At 34.4% G+C, this 15,883-nt stretch overlaps 5 protein-coding genes across 5 annotated transcripts; 2 read left to right on the top strand and 3 right to left on the bottom strand.

Annotated features, from left to right (window-relative positions):
* Positions 1 to 3: 3 nt before the first annotated feature.
* On the bottom strand, positions 4 to 2,192 carry FDP41_001680 (uncharacterized protein; the record flags this gene model as incomplete). Its single annotated transcript, XM_044704791.1, has 2 exons — positions 4 to 1,406; positions 1,475 to 2,192. 2 exons carry the CDS (start codon positions 2,190 to 2,192, stop codon positions 4 to 6), a joined length of 2,121 nt encoding a protein of 706 aa, XP_044564050.1.
* A 183-nt stretch (positions 2,193 to 2,375) lies between these two features.
* On the bottom strand, positions 2,376 to 4,097 carry FDP41_001679 (uncharacterized protein; the record flags this gene model as incomplete). The annotated part of the gene is made up of 1 exon (XM_044704789.1): positions 2,376 to 4,097. One exon carries the CDS (start codon positions 4,095 to 4,097, stop codon positions 2,376 to 2,378), a length of 1,722 nt encoding a protein of 573 aa, XP_044564049.1.
* Positions 4,098 to 5,545: 1,448 nt separating this feature from the next.
* On the bottom strand, positions 5,546 to 6,397 carry FDP41_001678 (uncharacterized protein; the record flags this gene model as incomplete). The annotated part of the gene is made up of 1 exon (XM_044704788.1): positions 5,546 to 6,397. The coding sequence occupies one exon, from the start codon at positions 6,395 to 6,397 to the stop codon at positions 5,546 to 5,548; it is 852 nt and encodes a 283-aa protein (XP_044564048.1).
* A 299-nt stretch (positions 6,398 to 6,696) lies between these two features.
* Positions 6,697 to 12,355, top strand: FDP41_001677 (uncharacterized protein; the record flags this gene model as incomplete). Its single annotated transcript, XM_044704787.1, has 3 exons — positions 6,697 to 7,749; positions 7,808 to 8,006; positions 8,052 to 12,355. 3 exons carry the CDS (start codon positions 6,697 to 6,699, stop codon positions 12,353 to 12,355), a joined length of 5,556 nt encoding a protein of 1,851 aa, XP_044564047.1.
* A 76-nt stretch (positions 12,356 to 12,431) lies between these two features.
* Positions 12,432 to 15,782, top strand: FDP41_001676 (uncharacterized protein; the record flags this gene model as incomplete). Its single annotated transcript, XM_044704786.1, has 4 exons — positions 12,432 to 12,620; positions 12,711 to 13,023; positions 13,241 to 13,702; positions 13,795 to 15,782. The coding sequence occupies 4 exons, from the start codon at positions 12,432 to 12,434 to the stop codon at positions 15,780 to 15,782; spliced, it is 2,952 nt and encodes a 983-aa protein (XP_044564046.1).
* Between the last annotated feature and the right edge of the window lie 101 nt (positions 15,783 to 15,883).

Below are 15,883 nucleotides of genomic sequence, written 5' to 3'. Positions count from 1 at the left end.
GCTTTAATATCTATTGGTTGATCCAGATGGTAAAATCAATTTCTTGTGTTGGTTGAGAATGTGGTCATACGTCTCTTGTAGAACACTCTTTCGACGCCACATGTTGTTGTTGTTGTTGGTAGTATCATCACTCAAAGTATCACCATCATGATTGACACCACTCTCTCTCAATACTTTCACACATTCAATATGGTCATTGGCTCTCTTCACCAAAGAACCCAACATGGAATATTGCAAATCAATTTTCATTTCATATCTAAATCTTTCCCACTCGAGAGGGAATCTTTGATCAATCAAATCCACAGTTCTTTTCATATCATTGTAGATAGTACTAAGTTTTTGAACCTGTTCTTGATATTTTGGATTATTACTATTATTGGCTTGTGTGGTAGCCTTATTTAAATCATTTTCATAGACACTCAATGTGGTGTGATATTCTTTGGATAAATCTAAGAATTTCAATACATTAGGTAATAAATATTTGGTATATAATAATAAATATTGTTCAAATTGAGTCGTAGATTCTTGATGAGAATTAATACTTGCTGACTTCATGGTAATATCTCCAATAGAATGGAATATATTATGAAGTGTACCACCTGTATTGTTGTGATTCATATTGGTGGTAGAAGAGGTGTTTGAAGGAGTACTTGTAGTAGTAATAACACTATGATTCATCATTTCATTAAAATTATTGTTCGCTTCAAAATTTCCATAAACCTTCATGGCACGTCCAATACTATCCAATTCATTTAAAAATGATTCTTGATATTTCTTTAGAGAAAGACTTGCATTTAGCAATGTTTTCAATTGTTTTGATAATTGATTCACATATTCACGTTCCTTATCATGAGTGTTGTATTTGATTTTCATCTTTTTAAGAGAAAACAAGAGACCACCACCACCACCACCACCACCAGAACTAGAAGAACTCGTTGAATGACTTGAGGTAGCACCACCACTCTGACCACTCAATGCTGCACTCTCAGTCTTCTTCATGGTATGATTAAATTCATCTTCACTTGCACTAATAAAATCCCAAAAGAGATAACTCTTACACAACACTGGATGTCTTGCACAGAGTGTTAAGAAAATGGAAAGATATTTTCCTTTAAGAGATTTGTTATCAGCACTTGTGTTGATGGTGATACTATCTGTAGTACTAGCAGCAGCAGAATGAATGTTTGGATAATCAGAAGTAGTAGATGTACTATTGGTAGATGTACTATTAGGAGTAGTAGTAGTAGTAGTAGTAGTATTCATTGTTGTTGTTGGTGTGGATGTGGTTGCAACACTCACTTGACTCGAAGAATACAACTTGTCAATATTCGTCGTTAATAGTTCTTTGGGTGGAATTAAACATCCAACACAATCCATTTTCAAATGATCATAGAGCCATTCAAAATCTTTTAAAACACACACACATTAGACACACATATTCAACACATATTCAACACATATTCACACAACATACCTTTCATCTTTCTACTCACAGTCAATCCAGTCTTTTGAAACAATGGATGATCCTTGTAGAGTGTTTTTTCATGACTTTGAATCATTTCAGTGATATGAGATTGTTCTTCTTGAACATTGACACTTGTAATGATGGTAAAGAGAGGAGTACTATAAATGTTGAGTTGATCATAAATCACTTCCACATTGGTGGTGGTGAATGAAGAGAGTTCGACAAAGGGATATTTTGAAGATGAGAGAGAAGAGTGATTCATCGTCATCATCATGGATGATGGATTTGAATTCAAGTGGTGGTACGAGTGGTGATGGTGGTGATGGTGGTGATGGTGGTGATGGTCAATGTGGTGATCATCATCATGGTGATCCTTCTCCTCCTCCTCCTCCATCATTTGAGAACAAGTCGTCTCTTGTTCATGATTCACCATTACTGCAGGTTGTTCTTGTTGTTGAGGAGGAGTTGTTGTTGTTGTTGTAGAATGATCATGGTCCTCCTCATGAGAATGGAGTGGTGGTGGTGGTGGTGGTGGTGATGAGGATTGTAAGGGATGGAGATGATGAATCCCTTCTTCGGAAGTGGTAGTGTCAACAACAACATGAGAAGTCGACTCGTGTGGTTCTTGTTGTTGTTGTGAATGGTCATCATGGATGTTCAATGATGAGGACGACACCACGAAATCACCAGAAGGGGAGGCGGATTCAACAGATTGTTCTTCAGCCATTTTTTAAAAAGAAAACGATGATGATGAGATGAACCACAGAACAACCACTGACAATCAATCATATGACAGTCAATCATATGACAATCAATCATGATTGGCTCTATGAGAATTGACACTTCATCCACCACCGCCACCACATCCCGTCATGATTGAATTAATTCAAAGGATATGAAAATGTTTTATTCAATCCACCATTTCTTCTTCCACCACTTCGATCATGGGTTGTTCATCATTCTTGTCTTGTTGATCAACATTCAAAGAGTGGTAATATTCGTCATCATGATTTTCAAGATCCCGTGAAGTGAATTCAATGGTATATTCATGAGAGATGTCCTCATCTTCGACTTGTTCAATCATCTTTTTCAATTGATTCTTCTTTCGATTGACAAGAACCATGGCTTCAGGATTGTATTTGGGTTCATGAATGAAGTGTAAAAATAAATTAGACAATCGTTTCCTTAATCCAACTAAACTACTGTCCTTTCTACCTCTATTTAACAAGTCTGCTTCTCGATCAATCAGTTCAATAATATCCTTTGAGAGAGAATCCTTTTCAAATTCTTTCACTGTCCATTTGACATGCATCAACACATCTAATCGTTCATCAATGGATAACATTTCAGTGTTGAGTCCATAATACAAATCTCTCAATTCTCTTGCTCGAATGGTGTAGGGTGTTTCAATTTCAGTGTAATTAATGTTACTTTCATCAGTAGAAGTGGAATGAGGGATTGCTCCTTCTTTCAACGCTCTTGCTCGATTGTAATTGACTCGTGTTGTGTTCATTCGAGAGATTCTTTTTGGTTTTGCCATTTCTTCTAAATCTCTTTGAATTTTTTGTCCCATGTTTTGTTGTCCTGCAACAATTTTCAATCGATCGATCGTTTGGAGCAGTTTTGTTTCCTTTCGAAGCAATTCTTTCATTGCTTCTTTTCTTTCTTTAGATCCTGGAAGAGCATTTGAATTAATATCTTCTGTCTCCTTTGTTCTCCATGCTTCTAACTCGTCGTACATGATTTGAAAATCTTGTGGTTTTCTTGGGTGCATTCTTCTTTTAATCTCTTTATACTTTTTATGATTTTCACTCATTTCCTTTTGTTTCTTTGCTTGTTCTTTCATCTCAATTTCCTTGTATTTTTGTTCTCTCATTCGGTCTACTTTTCTTTTCGCAATCCACCGTCTGACATTTCTCTGAATTTTAATGGCCATCTCAATTTTTAATGATTTTAACATTTCAGAATCAAAATAATTAGAAGAGGGATAAATAATTCGATCTTCAGAAGTGTCTATGGTAAGTCCTGGTTTTTCCATTTGAGTTCCTTGTTCTCTAAGGGTTTGTTGTCCCTTCGTCGTAAATTTTTTAGTTTGAGTTTCTCTATGGAATGATTTAATAGTTGGATCCTTTTGTTTCTGAGAGTCTGTTTGAGTGGCTGCATGATGATACATGAGATTGGTAAGAGTGTTTCGAAATCCACCAAGGAAGGGTTTTGGATTGTTTTCATTATATACATTGATGATGATTGTTTTGTTGGGCATTCCTCCTCCATAGTAAATTTCTAATTGAAGTTGATAGGATGGCTTTGGTTGGAGATTTTTAGGTCGAGGATGAATTTTAAAAGGCACTGTTGTATTAATACCAGTTTCAATCTTTGAAATGTTGTCAGTTTCAACTCCATTTGAAGAAAACTGCAGGTTGTTGTTCGTTGAGACCTCTTGAGGAATTAACTCTTGAGATCTCCGAAGATCATAGGAATGATCCGTGTCCAATTCATTCTCTGAGTTACTCGGAACAAGATCTATACTGCTTCCATCCATGTTTTCCTGATCATAATCATTAAGAAGCCTTTCTCTTTGAAAAGTGCTGCTGTTGTTGAAAGAACCAGTATCACCAGAATGATCTGACATTTTTTTTGATTTAAAAATAATCTGTAGATGTAACGATGGCGGGAAACAAATTCAACTAAAAATCAAACTGTTTGTTGTTGCAAGTCAAAATTTCGTAATTGGAGTCAAATTCGAGACCACACAACGCCCTTGCATTCGAATCGGTCAATTCATCTTTCCACAAAGTGAAAGACACCCCACGACACCAAACACCCTTCACTTTCAGAATCCCTCTATGAATGCCTCCAACCACACACAAAGCTTGGCTGCTTGGAGTAACCTTACATTTCAAAGGACCACCAAACCAGCACTAAAGAGCAAGGTAACAATACACCTGGTGAGGATCTTCACCAACTGCAGCATCTAGGTCCACACAGCACCAGTGTTTTGAAAGCGTAGGAAATCACCAGGCTGAAAGAGAAGCATCTCGAAGAGATGCAAAAACAACAAAAAAGAATGGATGATGAGAGAAGAGAGGCCGAAGACAAACGTATAAAGGTTCAACTTTCGGAAGAAAACTATTTTGAAAGTGCTTCTCTTACAAACATTCATTAATTGCAACACAAACGCTTCGAAAACAATAAGGCCCTCATCTTTCATGAATGATCTTGTCCTTCAGAGAATTATTAACCCATCTGTATTTACCAATTATTGTTGAGTAACAATCAGAATTGATACTTCTTTGGAAAAAAACAGAAGTGTTTTGTAACGATTACAATAAAGGGAGGTTGATATTTCATCACATACTACTAATCATCAATCATTCTCGGGACAACTGTATAACAAATAAAGCTTGTTGATTGATATTCCATCTCCAAAAGTGGTAGTTTGATTCATCCATTTAATATATTTTAATCATTCACTATTCTTTTTAATTCAAGAACTTTGTCGGGAACTATTTTTCATAAAGTTACAATACTCACCAAAGGTTAGATTAATACTATATAAAACTTCTAATTATCAGAAAATTGTAATGATTCCGTATAATAATACTCTTATAATATATTTATGATAAATCGACAAATAACATAATATTATGTATGTTTTAATACTTACATTAAGTATATACTTTGAAGAATATATGGAATGTATAATAAACAATGTTAATTTAATCATTCAACAACCAATATCAATGACCAGTTTTATCGAATACAAAATTATTTATAAATTTATATTAGTGTAATTTAAAAATTTACATAAGTATGATGTTACATTATTTATAAAAACAATAAATATAGTTTAATAGCATAACTCAACATTACTTTGGAAAAGAATTGTTCCTTAGCGACAACAATAAGTGTTGGTTGCCAAAATAAATACAAAACAGTGCTGTAAAGGGGCAAAGTGCACCACCAGATAATTACAAAGAACGGATTATTTTGCTAATACACATCTCAACGAACTTGAGGCCAATGATTGTTTTTGTAACGAAAACAATAATTTATCAACTTGGGTGACTATAGAGTTGTTCATTCTTCTTGCTGTCGTTTTAAAAAATTCTTGACACTATAAAACTCTAAATGTTCCTTCTCCAAGAAATGGACATCCTTATCGGGTGCACAAATCACCAATGAATGTAATGGCTCACCCCAATCTAATTCTCTCAATTCTTTAATAGTTCCATAAACTACTTGTTGGTCACGAGCACCCACTCTTGCCAATCCCACACACAGCGTTTCTTCATTGTAAACTCCTTCTTTTCTCAAATGTTCAATTTCCAATAATTCATCAATGGCTTGATTAATGGTCATGAAACGTGGTGGCATGTATTTCTTCAAGTGTGGTTTCAATAAACATTCTTCTGTTGGTTCTTTCACTTTGATATCTAATAAACACAAAGTATGCAATCCACATTCACGATTCTTTTTAATTTTATCATAAAAAGAATCTGGTTTCCAATTCTCTGTAAAGAATACCAAAGACACTGTAATACCAAATTGATAAAGTTGTAAACCACAAACACCCACTGCATTCATAATTGAAGCATTGTGAATGACTTCGACTTGAATATTCATTTCACGAGCTCTCACCACCATATCGGTATGGGTGGTGGCTCCGAATGGATCACCGACCACAAGAAAACCGACACACTGGGTTTTGGCGCGTTCCAAGATGACTTTCTCACACTCCGATTCGACACAGTAACGATCAGCCTCTTCAATTTTCTTGCCATAGAATTCTTCTAATCGGTCTTTTTTAATTCTTGGAAGGATAGAGGTATAGGATTCAAGAAAGAGAACATCACAGGATTTTACTGCTTCTAATCCCTTGACAGTAATGTCTTTTTCATCACCAAGTCCGAGGCCAATAATGTAGAGCATTGAACAGTAGAGAGGAGTGTGATGATGACGGTGTGGTGAATATTTTTTTTGAACTCTCTGTGCCCAAACACACACTCTCCGAGCGTGCAACATGAACGGATGTCATTCCGACGATCAACAACGTGGTCAGATTGACCCATCCAACATACAGTTGGGTATGATAATAATCGAGTCAACAACTTGCTTTCATATCTGGTACTGTGCCCAAAGAGGACTTGCTCCGTTTTCTCCAACGAACACACGCCAAGAATAACCGATATCACTTAAGGCTTTCATTCAACCTTCTCTCTTTTCAAAAAATGACTAACTCTGTAACCAACCATTCTTTCTCAAACAACACCTCACACAACAACAACAACAACAACAACACCTCAAGAACACAACAACGCCCTGAAGAACCATCTTTAACGGTTCATGAGCCCTCCATAGCGACCATCATGAAAAGAAAACAATTAAGGGAACATAATACGTTAAAAACATCTTTACAGCTCTCGCCATCCTCAACGAGAAGTGGTTTGCCCATGAACACTTCCAACGATTATCATCCTCCTCAGCACTCTCTCCAACACAATCCGAACATGGGCATCCTTGCCTCTCCAATTGCTCCTCCTAAAAACACTTTTCTTGCTGATGACGATATGCTCTTATTAGACTTTCATGAAGACGAAGGTGAACTTCATCATGAATCAAAAGCCTTTGAGGAAGAACCTTCTCATGATATTTACAGGGAATTTAAAAATGTGGTCAAGCAGTTGGATCGACATCAGTCCAACAATGGGCCTCGACGTCAACCACATTCTGAGTCCAACGATCATCAAACCCTTCATCACCAAACAACAACAATAGATCATCTTTCACCATCCGCTCAGGAATCAAACAAAGACCTCCGAGATGACAATCCAATCCCTGAAACAAGGTTGAATTCAATTGACAATTTTACTACTGGAAACATTTCAATCAATGAAACAAACACCACACTGAATATGGTGTCAAATGATCAAACGTTGAATTATGGTGATGAACATTCTGTTGCAAATTCTAACCTTGACAATTGTAATATTATTCAACAACCTGTACCATCAAGAGCAATAGGATATTCGAACACTTCTCTCAATTCACTTCTTTCATTTAAATGTAAAGAATTGTATTTGTTGAATAATGAATTGTCAAGTCGATTATTACAAACACAATATGAAAATGATGAAGTGAAATATCAAATGAACAAGTTAAAGAATTTATTTGGACCACTCAATCGAAGAGTGAAAAAGGAATTAGAAATTATTTATTTTGGAACATTGAAAAGATTAAAAGATGAATGTGACTCACTTAGGACTATTATAACATTGACGAGGGTAGGTGCTGAGAAAATTCTCACATTTTCTAAAGTTGTTGTTTTTTTGTCATTCACAGGAAAATCAAGAAAAACAAATGAATGATTTTCTTTCAATTATCATGTCCTCTCATTACTACTCATCCATGAAGAATTCATTACAAGCTTCTTCTCGTGAAGAATTTCAAGAACATGATGGTTCAAATTTGAATGTTAGAGATTTGACCATATCTCAATTGAAAGAAGAAATTGAGAAATTAAGAGCACTACATGATCAAGGTAGGTTTTCAAAAGTAAAAACACTTTTAACACACTTTCATTCAGAACGTGAGCAAGTTCATTCACAATATAAATCTCAATTACATGACAAGAATGAACAAATCATGAAACTAACCAGTGAACTTCAGTTAAAGCAAGTGCAACTATTGGACCTTTCAAAACAATTAGAAATTCAGAAATTGTCATCTCAAGATGGTGCTACTACTTTAATTCATGAGAAATACAATAAGGAAATGATGGATCTTGTATCTTCTCTGAAATCTCAATTACAACAAAAGAATAATCTCTTAGAAGAAGTTAATCACAATTTGAAATCCAGAGAAAATGAAATCAAAGAATTGACTTCTAAAAATCAGAATCTAATCTCAGAATTGAAAAATAATGAACAACAATTTCAATTATTTGTAGAAATGAGCAAACAAAAGATGAATGAGATCAAACAAGAACATTTAAATTCATTGAATTTAATTGAATCCTCTCATTTAGAAGAAATTGAATATGTCAAAAGATTGGGTGAAGAAACAATGAATATGGAAATGAATGCATTGAAATCTCAATATGAAACAAAATTAAAAAATTTAGCAGAAAATCATTCTCAACAAATCGAACAGTTGAAGGTTCAACAAGAGAATCTGATTGAAGATTTAAAGAAGCAACATTTGAATGAAATGGAGAATATTTCAAAACGCCAAATGAATGAAATTCAAGAACATGAGCAATTATTGACCATTCCTAACATGAAAGAGGTTACAACATTCTCACCACCAAACACTCAACAAGAGTCTCGAAATATATTACATCTTCACGCACTTTCACCACACACTCAAAGTGAAGATTTATTGAATCTATTGAGAGAAGACTATGAATCGCAAATCATTCAACTAAAGAAAGACTATCAAAAAGAACATGAATTAGAAATGCAATCTCTTATTAGTGAATATGAAAAGAAGATTCAAAGTATTGCACAAGAGGGTGATACCATTCTCAACAAGACACATCAACAATATAACAAGGAAATGAATGATCTAAAAACATTATTTGTTATGAAACATGAACACTTGAAACATCGATTAAGAGATTGTGTCTCAACATGGAAGAATCTTATCAATAATGAGGACAATAAGGATGAAAAAAACAGAATGAGCGACACTACTACCACTTCTACTACTACTGGTATTGATATTGGTAATACTAGTTCCTCAACAAATACTACTAGTCCTATTGCCACCAATGACAATACAACCTCCATCAAAAACAACACCACCACTGCATCCTCAACCACAATAATCGATTCATTCCATTTCAATACTACTACTACAACGCTTGATCATCAAAACACAAGTATCACTACAGTACTCGAACAAGAAACCTTAACATTGGAAAAGATTATTTCAAATCTATTCAATTCTTTCATTCATGATCTCTCACATTTGAAAGCTCATCATTTAAGAAGTATTGAAGAGAAAAATAGACAAATTGAAACTCTAAGATTTGAAAAGATGCATTTAGAGAAACTTCAATCTCTCTCTTTGAATCATGATCAAGAAAGTATCAAATTGTTAAATGATCGAGTGAATCATTACAAATCAGATATGGAAACGAAACAAATTGAAATTCAAGAATTAGAAAAGAAAGTCTATGAATTACAATTGAAATGTAACAAATTAGAACATTCTCATCAAGAAATGATTGAAAGTATAAATGCTGAACACTCCATCCAAATGAAGAATTTAGAAAACAAGTTCAATGAATTGCAAATAGACAGAGATTCTATTCAAAACAAGTACAATCAATTAGATGCATTACATCAGGACACTATCACTCAATTGAATTATACTCTCACTAAATTACAACATTCTGAGAGAACCACAAGTCTTTTACAATCTGAAAAGAATGATGCACTTGAAAGATACAAAAATTTGGAACAAGTGATTACAAGAGATGTTTGTGATCAATGGATTGGCATGTTGAACAATTATTCCAGCAACAACAACATTTCAACTATACACAACAGCTTGGAATTGACCAAATTGGTGGAATGGAATCGTGCAACGAGTACTACTACTACTTCTACTACTTTGAATCATTCCATTCAATCCAGAATAGACACTCTTCACTCTACCATTCAAAACACATTGAAGAGATTTAATCAATTGCAAGAAATGAATCAAACTCTCACATTGAAACTCGGTCAACAGTCTGAAATGCTTCAAAGAAATGAAATGAAAATCAATGAATTGTTATCAGAAAATTCAAACATGAAGAAATCAATGAAACAATTTGAAGAGACCAATCATGAACTAGAGTTACAATTGTCCAAAGAGCACTCCAATCAACATGATTTACAATTGAACATCCAAACATTGAAAGAAGAACTCACTCGCTCCAAAGATGAATTACAATCTCTGCAAAATCAGAACAAACAATTACAAGCATTGAAAAATGATCCAAAGATACTCTCTCAACAAACCAAGATCCAACAATTAGAAGAAGAGAATTACTCTATGAATGTACTAGTCACAGAATTGAAACAAAAGAATTTGAAATTACAACAATCTCAACAAGAATGGATGGAACAAGTATCGAAATATCAACAAGAAATCAATACTCTTCAAAGACATGTATCTCTTCAACAAGATATCAAACAAATGACACAATTAGAAGAAGAGAAACAACAAGTCATACAATTAGAAGAGAAACACAAACAACAAGTCATACAATTAGAAGATAAAATATCAGAATTGAATGATGAAATATCAGAACAAACAGATGAATTACATCATGCTGCTCTTGAGGTTATTAATTTACAAAAGATTAATGATTTCCTTTCTAATGAATTGAAACATGTTCAATCATTGAATAGACAATTGAAAGATGAATATTCCAATTCAATGACAACAGAATTGAAAAATCTTAAAGATTTGATTGAATCCACTAGAATTGATTTAATAGGAGTCAAAGATATTAATGACAAGTACACCAAGTATTACAATCAATCAGAAACGATCAAACAAGAATATGAGAAATATTTAAAACAATATTCAGAAGTTGTTTATCGAAATCAAGAATTAGAAAAGATTTTGAATCGAGTTCAATTATTCCTTTCTGAAAAAGAATCAATCAACAATAACGCATCCTCTTCCTCCTCTCAGAAACAACAACACACAGAACAAGTTGCTCAATGGATTCAAGAGTTAAGGAATGTCATGTTGTTAGGAGGACCTACTGATCACCTTACTACTGCGACTGTGAAAAGAATCATTCCTTTCACTCATCAGCAACAGACCATGAAAGAAAAGAGAAGAACTCTGGCATTTGAACCTGGATCTATATCTTTTGATTCTATGAGTTTAATGAATGATGATCCTTCTATGAGATATCTAAGAAGTGATAATGATTCTTCATCATTGCTGGGAATTGATGACAACAATAATGACAACGATGGAATGGATCAATGGAAATCTTTGAACCAGAACAACAACAACAACAACAAATTATTCAATCATCGATCCATGACCATCTCTTCATCCTCATCACCATTACTGAATTCATCTTCTCCATCATCTCCACAACAACCACAACAACAACAACAACAACGTGATTATTCAAGACAAAAGAGTTTACCACCTTCTGCCATACTCCAAATTGCTCCACATTTACAATCTTTAATGAGTAGTAGTCATGGCAATAGTAATCGATCGAGTCGAAGTAACAGTAATGCAAGTAGTAGTGGTGGTGGTGGCAACAATCATGTATTGCCAACAACCATTGGTAGTCCTTCTATTTTAAAGACTCGTCCTCATTCTGTTACCTTTGATACCCACAATCTGATCATGGGTGGTGGTAATAATAATTCCTACTCTTCACCCTCATCAGGTAGAAATACACCAACCCATCCTCACAACATGACTAATAGTCCTGGTAGAGGTGGTAGTAGCACGAGTGGTGGTCAAAGTGGTGGTGGTGGTGGTGGTGTGAATAGTAGTAGTAGTAGTAGTAGTGAATTCATCATCAACCATACAACATCATCTCAGACTTTGGATCATCCCTTATTCAAAGTCAAGAGTTCACCCAATCTTCAACACTTTGACAGCAGCACAATCGATGACAACAATGCTGATGACAATGTGAGTACTCACAACATGACTAATAGTCCTGGTAGAGGTGGTAGTAGCACGAGTGGTGGTCAAAGTGGTGGTCTGATGCAAATGACCTCCTTCAACAACAACAACAACCTGAATTCAAGCAACTCCTCATCATCGATCAGTACGAGTGGTGGTGGTGGTACGAGTGGTGGTCTCAGAAGATTACAGCCACCACCCATTCCACCACCAAGAAGACTCCAATAAAAAGTAGAGCAGAGCTTCATACACTCTCTATTGTAGGCTGTTGAGGTTGTTCTTCTCTCTTCTTAGAATGAAAAAAATGTACATTCCAAACCTGTTCAGAACACCATTCCATCTCTTCTCTCAACAAGAATATTTATCATCATTATTATTTCAATTCTTCAATACTTATAACAATGGTTGGCTCAATCAATGTGGTGATTATAGTGTCATTTCATCAAATGCTCCAAACAATGCTGATTTTTGTGCATGGATTTCCTATTTCTATGTAAGTAGAGAGTGTTACACTCTATATTCGGAATTATTGAAAATTGTGGAAATTGTGTGATTGCAATGATGATTCAATTAATTGAAACAGTTCATTCTCATCCTTGTGGCCATTATTGTAGTCCTAGGCATTGTGTTTACACTCATTTTAGGAATATTTTATGTCATGAGAAGAGTGTGTGGATGGTGTGGTTCAGCAAAGGCATCTCAAAAACACTATTCATCTCAACTTGTCATGATTGTGATTTATATGATTCCATCACTGATCATTGTGTTGACTAGTTTGGGTGGAATTGTATTTACAATTACTTATGGAATTGGAAGTAGTAGTGTCATTTCCACAACATTTCATACAATTTCAATGACCATGGATAAATTTACAACAAGTGCTAATGAAATGACAGGTAGAGTACTCGTATATTGGTTTCATTGGATATTATTTAAATTGATATTAATTAATATTGAAATTATTTAAATTGATATTATTTACTACAAAAAATTGATCCTTAATGACACACAATTTGACACACACTTATGAATACCACACACATACACACACTCTTATGGTTCAACTTACACACTCAACACACACTCTTATGGTTCAACTCATTTTCTGTACAGGTGGTACTGAACTTGCCAAAGAATTTTCTCAAAATGTAAATCAATTATTTAAAGATTCTATCAATTCTACCATCCAAGTTCATACATTAATGATGGATTTACCAATCTCTCTTTTACAATCACAATTAAGTGATATCAATTCAATAGTTTTGAAATTACAAAAATTGAATGAATTAGAACAAGAAATCATTTCATCCAATAAGAATATTTTAGATACATTGAATTATCCATTTCAATCTTTGAATACATCAAGTTCACAATTGAAACACCTATTAATATTTCCTGAACAAGTATTTCAGTCCATGAATCAATCCTTCTATTCAACATTATATCCTACCATAATGTATCAAATTGGATATGAAATGATGAATCACATATTACCAATTGCAAATGCTTATGTTTCTATTTTAAGTAATTTTAATAATACAGAGAGTATATTCACATTATTACCACGTCAGTTAGGTAAGTCAGAAACAATGAATCATATTGAATCATATTGAATATTTAAATGAATCCAACATGTGTGATAATCATATTAAATATACAACACTCAGAGAGGGTCATTGGAAATGATACTCTTCAAACAAATGTATCCATCTTTGAAGGAGTGAGATTGAGTGTGATTGGAATTGGTTTTTTATTCATTCTCACTCTAAATGTCCTCTTCATGGGTTTGATCTATCAAAGAAGAAATCCAAAAATTGTTGCCAAATGTTCCTCCTGTTGTTCTTTGGTATTACTCTTTTGGGTCTTTTTATTTGTAGCTGCAAGTATTTGTGTGTGGATGGTAATTGTTCCATCTTGTCATTCCATGAATACCATGAATACCATGAATACCACCACAACCACATTGGGAGGAGGTATTATTGATCTATTGGATCCACAGAGACTTCCCACTTCTCTTCAAAATACATCCTTTTCGATGGGTTTGAACATGACAAGAGGTTTATTGCAATGTCAAGAGGATGGAATTACCACATGGATGGAAGTCATTGTGAATGCAGTAGCAGCAACAAGAAGTAGTCGAAGTATTGGTAGTATTAGTATTGGTAGTCGAAGTATTGGTAGTATGATCATGAATAGTAGGAGTATTGGTAGTAGTAGTAGTAGTAGTAGTAGTAGTAGCATGATGAAGTATGAACAACAATTACCAACAACAACAATAACAACACCACCATCATTCCATAGGCCCTTCTTCTTCAAATTTGGAAACATGCATGCTCTCAATCAATACATTGATCAAGTGAATTCCATCTTTCAAATTGCCAATTCCACATTATCCACAATGATACCTCTATTTGATTCTCAATGTCAGGAATTCAACAAGACACAATTACTACTCATTCAAGACATGTTGAAGAATGGAATTGAACAACCCATGAAAGATATTTCCAATCTATTTCTATCAAAACCAACAACAAGAACAGTTTTGGATGATTTGAATGATCTTTCCACTTATTCCTCTCAATTCAATTTGAGTACTTTCAATCATCTCATTCAACAATTGAATGCAATCACAAAGAATATTACCACCCAAAGTGGTGGTGGTGGTGGTGGTGGTTCGAGTGGTGAATCTTTTTATTATTATTATTACTACTATGATGTATTGAATATTTCCAAATTTTCACCCTTTGAATATCCTTTCAATAGTTCTCAACAATATTCTGAATTGATGAATGTGTATGTGAATCAACATTTATCCACAAATATTACTCTCTATCAACAATTAACATCGATTCAATCTCAATTACTACTCTACACTCAAAACATGATGAATCTCACACAACAAACACTCAAAACAGTCGAATCGGTGGTGAATTCCACTCTTTCCAATACAAGGAATGGTATGAATCGAGTCATTTCCAATCTCTATGAAATGAATCAATATTTGTTGAGAGTAATAGTAGAGAAAGGTGAAAATAACATGGTGATTGGGAATCCAGTGAAAAATTCCCTCCAAACATTCACTCAATACTTGAAAGGTGTCTTTTCCAATGCATTGTGTGGTTACATGTCAAGTGCCATGTCCTCCATTCAAAACAATGTATGTCAAGTCATGCATGTGGGTACAATTGGAATGAGTGCAAGTGCCATTCTCATTGCATGTTGTCTTGTCTTGTTGTATCCTATTGGATTGATTGCATCGAAACGTTTCAATGAAAGATTCCATCCAACCAAATTATGGTGGAACAAATCACCACATGGTGCTAATGGTGCTCGTAATGATATGGCCATTCAATTACTAGAAGAGAGAGCCAATGAATTGACCATTCCAAAAAAGGATCATGATGCATTGCGTGGTTTTTCAACCACAACAACAACAAATGGAGATGCTAATGCGAGTGTACCATCAACAACAACAACATTGACTGGAGTATCTGATTCGACAACGACTCATCACTCTTCCAACAGTAGATTCAGTTTGATCAAAGGTTCTAAACAGAGATATGCTTATTCTGGTGTTGGAGAGGGTGATTCTGATGATTCTGGTGAGGATGAGGTGAAAACTTTTCGTAAATCAAGAAATTCCAAGAAATTTTAATAAATTATTCTCTCAAAATATTCGTCGGGAATTTCGGCATCAGTAATGAAAATAATTGGGATCATCCAGAGGGATCCTTGTGAACTCCTCCTCATAAATAT

The sequence above is a fragment of the Naegleria fowleri genome, assembly GCF_008403515.1.
Source record: "Naegleria fowleri strain ATCC 30894 chromosome Unknown tig27, whole genome shotgun sequence".
NCBI classification, from domain to species: Eukaryota; Heterolobosea; class Eutetramitea; order Acrasida; family Naegleriidae; genus Naegleria; species Naegleria fowleri.
Note: the sequence above shows the minus strand (reverse complement) of the source record. Positions and strands in the feature narration are given on the sequence as shown.